At 43.1% G+C, this 9214-nt stretch overlaps 1 protein-coding gene across 1 annotated transcript in view; it reads left to right on the forward strand.

The window, feature by feature from the left end:
* LOC125023519 (connector enhancer of kinase suppressor of ras 3-like) overlaps positions 1 to 8593 on the forward strand; it is a 43187-nt gene extending 34594 nt beyond the window's left edge. Inside the window, exons 16-25 of the mRNA XM_047610836.1 lie at positions 2878 to 2931; positions 3376 to 3415; positions 3927 to 4096; positions 4972 to 5045; positions 5278 to 5349; positions 5442 to 5503; positions 5816 to 5940; positions 6056 to 6383; positions 6820 to 7010; positions 7176 to 8593. Coding sequence (XP_047466792.1) covers positions 2878 to 2931; positions 3376 to 3415; positions 3927 to 4096; positions 4972 to 5045; positions 5278 to 5349; positions 5442 to 5503; positions 5816 to 5940; positions 6056 to 6383; positions 6820 to 7010; positions 7176 to 7340 — 1281 coding nt within the window. The 3' untranslated portion in view covers positions 7341 to 8593. The remainder of the gene's footprint in view (positions 1 to 2877; positions 2932 to 3375; positions 3416 to 3926; positions 4097 to 4971; positions 5046 to 5277; positions 5350 to 5441; positions 5504 to 5815; positions 5941 to 6055; positions 6384 to 6819; positions 7011 to 7175) is intronic.
* Positions 8594 to 9214: the final 621 nt, after the last annotated feature.

Genomic DNA, 9214 nt, shown 5'->3' on the forward strand with positions numbered 1-9214 from the left:
ATCACAGAAATGACAAGAATGTGAATTGGCCTGAAATATTCCATTCACTTCAGCACGTTTAATTGAAATGTTAAAGGATTTGTGGGGGTAACAAAAGCAAGTTACTTGATATGGATGGGAATGAAAAGGGGTGACAAATGGGAGGGGAGACAAAGAGGAAGCTACAGTGTGAGAATGTGAGAGATATAAAGGGAGGGGGGTCTCTCTGTGGTCACTTAAGAGCGATCGCTGCGGTACAATAGCAAGTGGAAAGAGAGAAGAGGCCCCTGTCTATTTCAGTAGAAATGAATTAGAGACTATAATAACGCAGGAATGTGTCTGCTGGTTTGCCGCCATCCCTGCGCAGACAGACACAGGCCAGAACATCCAAGCCTCTGCGCAGATACAGCGCAAGCAGTGGTGTTATGGCTGGAAAACTGGCTCCCCACTTAGAGAGTGAGGGGTGTTGATGGCCAGGCCACAGCTTCCCCGAGCGTGGAGTGGACTCTGTAACATGAAACACTTGTTTTTCCGAATTCTACTTTGAGGCGGCGGACATTGGTGGTTTTCTCAACGTCCCTTCAAGCAGTAACAGTGAGAAATGTCCTTTTAACAGTCATCTAGCTCTGTCATGACCCTAACATATTACTGATATATGAGACTTATTCCGTCGGCGCGCTCCTTTAAGGAATTTGTAGGCTATTTGAAACGTTCTTGCAAATCATAACAGATGATTTCAATTACCCAAATAAGTCTTTTCAGCTAAGCAGGTCAGACCATTCTACATGTGATTTATTTGATATAATGACGTTAGCTATAATAAATAGTATTAAGTTGTGCTTCAGTTACAGTGAATGGGCCCGTGTCCTTTGAGCGTTTAGTCTTTGGTTGCATACTTGGCGGTTACATAGCGGGGACTTGGCGACACCCAGTGGTCATATGTGATAACAGCGAGTTCTTTTGGGGGGAAACTTTTAATTTTGTGTGCAACATTTGAAAAAAAAAATACTCTAAATAAATTCAGCTCACGGCTCATAGATGCATTAAAGAAACGAAAACAATAGTAGTTCTCGTTGCTGCAAGGTTTGGGGTGTAGCTGCTCCTCCTCTGTGAAGTGTGGAGGGTAACACCCAAAGTAGAACCTGAATCCACCTGAAACCTGCCGGGCCTCCTCCTGCTCCCAGAGTTTCTCTTTGTCTTTGGGCCCTGGACATGCTCTCCAAATTTTGGTCAGACTTTGAGCAGAGCTGTCGGGCCAATCTACTTTCGCTGAGGCTGTGGTGGCAGGTACGGTTTGTTGGGTTAATTAATTGGGTTACATCTGTTGACATTTTCCGAAACAACCACACAGCAAGCTACGTGCTAACGCTGCTAGATAGAGCATAACCGCTGCTATTTATTATTTGTGTTTTTTTCGATTTGAAAAATGTGAGTGATTACTGAAAGGAGCTTAAAATATTTAGAATATGTAGAAACACACACTATTTTAAATAGTATTTATGTTCATGGGATTCCTGGGATTTTTTCTTAATTGCTATTTGTCACTGTTTTGTTCTGCTAGGGTTTCGATGATTTCTTTTGCATAACCAAAGTGTTTTGCTTCAGTGTTTCCCCTAATTGCTCTCATTGGATCTTTAAAGACGCAAAGCCAAACTGGTTGTTGTCTGTAGTCGGTCTACTGCTCACATCAGTGAAGGAAGGCAAGGGAATATACAGTACAGATGTGGATGTCTCAAGTCATATTGACTTCAACAGGAAGTTAGTTACTAAACACAAGCACTGACAGCCAGTGTAGTGCTGTGGTTTATGTGGTGATCATCATCAAGCTACCACAGGCAGCCAGTGCGCCCGGAAAACAAGACGTGATGCACTGATGTTGTGCAAGACAGTAATACGTATGCACGCATAATTATGTGTCTGAAGGCTGATACAAGGGAATTCAGATAAGACTTCTGTCAGTGCTTTGCAGTCACTCAGAGCGCATTAACACTTGACTACTTGTTTCTGTAAAAAACAAAACAAAACAAAAAAAAAAACAGGTCTTGTCTTATTTCCTCTTCTGGTTGAGGGCATATGTGGACTGAGTCTGTGGTGAGTGATTGAATGAAACAACTGCAACACCACCCAGGGCTCCCTGAGCGACCTGCCACCTGGTTTTTTGCATTTCCTGAGGCCGGTTTTTCTTGCGTGGGGCGCAATCTGGCGGTGTAAAATGTCAAGGTTGGGCAAAACGTAGACCGTGAGGGAGATTTGTCAGCTCTGCAGAGAAGTGTTGGATTCATAATGTCTCACAAAAGACTTGCTAAATGTATTCTGTGGATGTGTTCTCTCTCATTTTGTCCCTTTTGCAAATGGGGAACTCAAGACTGCAGAGGAAGTTAGTCAATAATGGCTACTTGGATTTCTCAATTTCATTGTTCATTTAGGATGTTAAGTTGCATAGTGAAAGGTTATGTGTTTTGTTTTTTGTTGTTTTTATGTCTGGTGAAAAGACACCAGTAGTGACACCTCAGAAGAATAATCAAGATTGTGCGAGCACCTCTTGAAACTTGCAGTATGTGTCACAACATAATGAAACTGCTGACACCTCTCATTATGAGCTGTGAGTCAGTTCTGTTCACAATCATTAAACTTTTCCGCAATTTTTTTTTTTTTCATTTTTTACTCAGCTTCTGCTTTTTCAACTCATTTTCTTGACATCGACATGGGCGTCTTTAAGTCTGCAAGAGCAAAAAGCAAATTGTGAAACAGCGCTTGTGCTGCCGAACCGTGACGCCACATCCTCTTGTCACGATGGAGGAAAAAAAAAAGCCTTTTTCTACCCATTTGTCCGTGGGCTGTAATATTGTCTGCCTACACATCAGTGGATAAGGTGTTTCTTCTGGTTTCTTTTAACAGGCTGCCTTCCCCATTTCTGTGACCCCTTCTATGGCTGCCGATGATTACAACCCTGTGAGTGTTTCCTCTTAGTTTTTTTTTACTGACATTAACCTATCCTCGATGGTGATATAGAAACCCTGCTCAACGTTTAATAGAGGTGCAGCCACTTCTACTTCTCCTATTTCACGATGACCAAGCTAAGCAGTTTTAGACTTTACGTGTTGCTGGGTGGATAAGAGACCAAGGTGTTTTTCTCACCTTTTAGCTTAACTCACAAGGTGATCAAACAGGAACGAGCTACAGTGTAGAATGTCAAGTCGCAGATGAGGATGTTGAGGAGTGTGGACTGTGTGTAGAGAGAACGGCAGAGAGAAAATGCATGTGACACTCGATGTGAGAAACAGGATGTTTCAGGCAGCTTCTTCTTCTGAGACTGGCGGTTTTGCCCCTCTCGCCTCCTGCCTCTGGCTCTCTGACCTCCGTCTGTCCCCCGTTTCTCTGCTCTCTCCCTGAAAGGTCTCCCTCCGACACAAGTCCAAGAAGAAGAGCCGAGGAGGTAAGCCAGCTCTCATCACTTTGACCTTTTTTTTTTTGTGTGCGCGTGCAGCTGTAATTTGGACCCCCGGCGGTGGGCGTGTGTGAAGTGGCACCGCAATTAGGGTGTGCAGAGGGATTTTAGACAACGCTTACTTACTTTCACTTCACTTCTTCTTCCTCCTCGCCAGCGTCTTGTGCTCTTCTGTAAAGCTAACTTTAATTCTTGAGTTGCTGTTTCAAACTGGTTAAAAACCATAGCAGGTAGGCTGCATGTGGCACAGCACTTTTGAATCGGGTGTCTCTGCGTGTTGTGTGGGTTCGTTCAGTGCTATTTATAGAGTGCATTTTGTTATTGACCAAAACGCAGTGGCCTGTTTTGCTTTGCGTTGAGTGGAAATGTTTTTCTTGCCTGTGTGTTGGGTCAACCCTGTGCTTCCTGTAATGCTGTGCTTGCGCTTAACCGTGGCTCCGCTTCTCTCTGAGCTGAGGCGGAGGAGGACTTTGTATTTATGCGTGTTCTCTGTGCACAGGCAATGGCACAATGAGCAGAAGACGGATCTCGGTCAAAGAGCTGGGTCAGCCGGACCATCAGGGCTGGCTGTACCGGAAGAAAGAGAGCAAAGGCTTCCTGGGTATCAAGTGGAAGAAGTACTGGTTCGTGCTGAAGAGGACGGCCCTGTACTGGTACGCCAACCAGTTGGTGAGTAAAACGCCCTTTTGTCAGGAGGGCCTGTTTGTGATGTGGACGTGCTCATGTCCCAGCACGCTGCCGTTGAAATCGGTCAACACAAACCCTGTTTAACACAGGATATTTAACAAAGAAAGACATTCTCTGTGTATTATATGTTTAAGAAAAGGCATGAAAAGACCAACAATGGCTTTCCCCAGCTCCTGATGTCACGCTCAGCAATTTCTTAACACAGCTGGGGATCTTTAGTTTTAGTCAAAGATTATGTAACCTAACTATATATATATATAACCTAATCTATATTTCACTTCTTAACTCATCAGCTATGTCTGTGTCTGTACAACAAGCTAGTTCATGACTGTTAATTGACAAAACCTAACGTCTATTTGTTTTTTTTTTTCCCTCCTAATCGGGATTCTGAGAAAATAATCTTGCAGCACAGATCTGTTCATTGCGTTACTAAGGTTGTTTTCGCAAATTACAACAAGACATCAACGCACAATCTTAACACAGCCTCAACACATGACGAATTTAACACCTGTTGAGTCACAGATGTGGGTGTGAGGCACCAGGGGCTTCGCATGAGTCATACTCATGTCTTCCACAACCGGCTCCCTGGCAGACTGTCGCGGTGTCACCGTGCTTGCCTAAATGTAGCGCTGCCTCTGACATCCCGTCAGGCCCTGATGCAGGCAGACGTGTAACTGACGTGTTCGATTTACTGGCACGATGACTTCAGCCGGGCCGGTCGTGTTCCATTGTTGCACGCGAGGACAAAATAGAAGAAGTAGCCTTTTGCAATTCAGCAGCAGGTGTCACTGTACGGAGGCGATTTGACATCATCGCCGTGTTTTAACCCTCGCCGTTGTCCAACCTGTGTGTTGCAGGCCGAGAAGGCGGAGGGCTTCATCGACCTCACCAACTTCATGATAGACAGAGCCATCGAGTGCAAGAAGAAACAGTAAGACTGTCATATCTTGATCAGGCTTCTGTTAAAAGCCACCCACTCCCAGTGACTACGAAGAAAAAGGGAACTATATTTAGATCATATAAAGTGTTATCACATGGTGGGCTAGGTATCATGAAATGACCTCAAAGCTATCGGTGTAATAGAGTTTCACCCACACTTTGAATTTATTCCAGTGCACCATCCGGTGGATCCTTTCCTAACTGCTGTGTCTGTTCTTCCTCAGCGCGTTCAAAGCCTGTCACCCGCAAGTGATGATGTTTTATTTCGCTGCCGAGAGCCATGAGGACATGAATGTGTAGGTCACATGACGGTGCAACATGAGTCGCGTTGTCTCGTTCTAGCAGAAGTGTGCTTAAGTTGAACCATTCCCCCTTTTGTTTTCCTCAGGTGGCTGAACAAACTTGGACTAGCCGCCATTCAGTACGAGCCAGCAGAACGAAATGCAGCCGGTGAGTTCCATCAGAGATTTGTGGGACTTCGTCGTTGCTCTTAAGCAACAGCCCTGCGTTGTCAATATGGAAAATACTTTAAGAAGTAAATTCCGTTTCTGACGTCGGTCGGTTTTGAAATCGGCTTTGACATTTTTTACCTGAGAGCTCTGAATGAACGCAACTCGATTAAAACCGTTTCCACTCAGTGGTGCCACTGATCTTTCAGATTATTATACAGCTTTGATAAAATTGTATTTTATTTCTGGACAGCATGTGTCATGTTAAGAATTCAGATTTTTTTGTTTTGTGTGTGTCCTCCCCTCGGTTTAGAGTGTTACAGTGAAGCCAGTGACCACGAGGAAGCTGAAACACCTGAGATCCCCCCTCCGCCTTACTCTGAGCAGACCCTGCGGGACTCTGTGGATGCAGCGGGTCCACCCGGTAGCACACATCAGGTCAGTGATGTTTGGATCAGGATGCACATGCTGATTAATCATTTCCTGATTAATAAAAGCCTTGGGTTTACACTTTACAATTATTTCATCCAACTGTGCTATATTTTCCCTTCAGGGTACCCTACCTCCACCTTACTCCTCAGCAGTACCCAGCGAAGCCAACGGTTCACTCTCCTCGCCCGTCAGCACCATGACATCGCAGAGCTCCGCCTCCTCCCTCGCCAAGCAGCGCCAGTCCTGGTTGGACCTGGTCTCCCAGGCGACGCCCGCCTCCGGGGAAACGGCAGTGGTGTGCTCGGCCCAGGTCCACTCGCATCGACCTCCTCCAGAGGAGACGGAAGAGGAGACGGAGAGTTCGATTCCCTCGGAAGCGGTGTCACATGAGGACAGCTCGGCAACGGACGGGGACGAACAGGGGGACGTTTTACCTGCTCCAGACAAAGGTGAAGCTCAGTTTTTTCGTTTGTTTTCTACTAACCTGTCTCGTCATTAAACCGCTGGGATTTTTTTTTTGTCATCTTTCTCATCAGTAGTGTATCATTTCCGTATGTCAAGAAACATGTTACCAGGAAACATTTCCTGTTTCTCACAACTTTGATTTGAATTAGTTCTCAAAGGAAGTTCTGTTTTTTGCAATATTTTAGAGCACATTTTTGTTCTCTTTCCAGTTTTGTAGTGTATTTTTAACACTGTTGTTCTCACTGTAATTTCCATACGAGATAGAAGATAGTGTTTACCTTCATCATTCATTACCCATAAGGGAAATTTCTATTCATTTTTCTCTCTTTGTTCGCTGAGAACAGGAAGTTCCGCGCGTAACCTTTGTGTTGTGTTGTGTAAGCTGACGATACAGACCGTTGTGATCTCATTTTGATGCAGGCCCTCTTGGGAAGAACTCAGACGAGATGGAGAAGCTGTACATTCATCTCAAAGAGGCCAGCCTCTCGCCACTAGGAGATCGTAAACCATCCACCAAAAGGGAATTCAGAGCCTCCTTCATAAAACGCTGTAAAAATCAAACCGTCAATGATAAACTGCACCTTATCAGGACACTCAACAGCACATTAAAGGTACATGATTTGTCTGCCCGCTTTAAACATCTGATACTGTTTTTCCCATATAACTATACATGAACTTTTAAAAAAAATACATAAATAGAAACAGAATGGAGTTGAATGCAGATTTATGATGTTACTGATTTTCCCTTTTTGCTGTCTTTGTTTCTTCCGGCGCAGTCTAAAGAGGCGGACTTGCTGACCATAGAACAGATACTCTCGGACCCAGAGCTTACCTCGGACAAGTTCAGAAAGTGGAAGGAGGCCAACGCACCCTTGGTGCAGGAGATCTCCATCAAAATGGTGGCATCAGAGGCTACGAAGGTGGTGGAGACCAGCCTATAAAGACTAGCTATGACTCTTTTTACTGTGTTTGGAGTCGGAAGACATCACAGTCTCGTACTTTGGATCAGACACACTGCTGGGATTCAGTTGAGACCTCTGGATATTAAACTGCTGTTGAACAAGTAACTGGATCAAGGAAGAGTTTGTAAGTGGAGATGCAGACGTTAAATGACAAACAGCTCACACTGAAATGTGAAATGTGTCTTAGTATTACTTTTACTGTTTAATTTGTAGGATTGGCAAATTTTACAGCCGATTATGTTGATGTTGTAATCCTGTGAACTTGTGCATAAACTGTTTTAATATTCGGAATGATGGAGTACGTTGGAATAATGGATCCATTGTTCTCTTCGTGGAAACACTTGTTTTTACAGTTGTTTTCATCAACTTTTGAGTTTTCATCTGTAGTGAACAATTAGTTTTTGTTTTTTTACAGTTTTTAAACGGTTTACAGTCAATTATTGGTGCCATGCACCGCCGCTGCCTGTTAGCACATGTTAGCACATGTTTTACAGCAACTGTTGTGAATGATCTGTGTGCGTTGTTGACCCGAAATAACGATGATCTTATTAGGGAGACTTTACTTTTTCAGACTGAACACTTGGGCCTTCAACAGAATAAATGTTGCTAACAAATCATGAAAATGTCAGACGAGTGAAATAATTGTTGCTGTAACACAATTTAAAGCCAAGATACGCGATAGCCGACTTTTTTTAGTAGAGAAGACTAATGGTCTGTTCTTTTGATCCAAAACAGACTCTTTAAAAATGAAGAATTCTAACCTAATTGTAAAAAAACCTTTGACTACGAACCTTGACAGTATGAGACAGTTTAATTTATATTTTTCTCCACATGTAATAAAGACTTTATTACTAACTGAATCAGCTGGATATGTGGCATGTTGAACTTGAAGCGGGATGTTGCAGTATTCATTTGCATAGAAATGCAGAATGCATGGTGGATCATTCTCAGGAAAAACTCCCCAGGTCCATACGAACAAGTCCAGTAGACCCAGCAGACCCTGTACTGATTACAGATGAATGGATAACGAGGTCTGGCATTATGTGACAGTAGAACATGGATGCATGCAAAGATGCTTTTTTTTTTTTTGTTAAGTTTGTTAAATATTAACTCGGTGTAAATATTTGTACATGGATTTGTGATGTCAATTCTCTTTGTTTCTCGTAATTCTCATATGAAAGTTATCGTTCTTGTTTGTATACAGGGAAATAAACTATTGCCACTAAAGTGAACATTTATCTTATCTGCTTTATTTTTATCTTAACAGTATAGCGTATTAGGACTAGATTACTATTTCAACATACACATATAGCACATACGCAGATTAAAATGTCAGAATTTAGGCCAATACTATTTTTAAATTGAAAGCCCCTGTGCAAGGTTAGAAAATGCAGATGTAACATTAGTCAAGATGCTGATACAGGTGAGTGATATTTTTTCTAGATGACTTCATGTGACAGTCTAAGTATAACTCATATCACTGCTGATGCACTCAAAACTAATATTAGCTCCAGCCTTGGCTGTAGATTTGCTATATGTCACCTCTGGCTCATGCCTGAGCAGGAGCAAATTGTTAAATGTGTGCATATACTGACACCTGCTGGCAGACAGAGGACGGTGCCGTTTATGTTTTACACCAGTGTTGAGACGTATTGAAAGAGTATACCATGTGTAATCATAATAAAAGGCTACCTTCAACAAGTAAGAAATTTTACAAGTATTGACCTGGTCGTGGTTGTGTTACCGCTGCCATTAGCCACTTGTTGACAGCATGACTGAAATGCTGTCGTTTTTGTCTCGCATTATAATTTTAATGATAGTAGACCACATAAATGAAGCACGTTTGAGAAAAC

This window comes from Mugil cephalus, chromosome 17, assembly GCF_022458985.1.
Source record: "Mugil cephalus isolate CIBA_MC_2020 chromosome 17, CIBA_Mcephalus_1.1, whole genome shotgun sequence".
Lineage (NCBI taxonomy): Eukaryota > Metazoa > Chordata > Actinopteri > Mugiliformes > Mugilidae > Mugil > Mugil cephalus.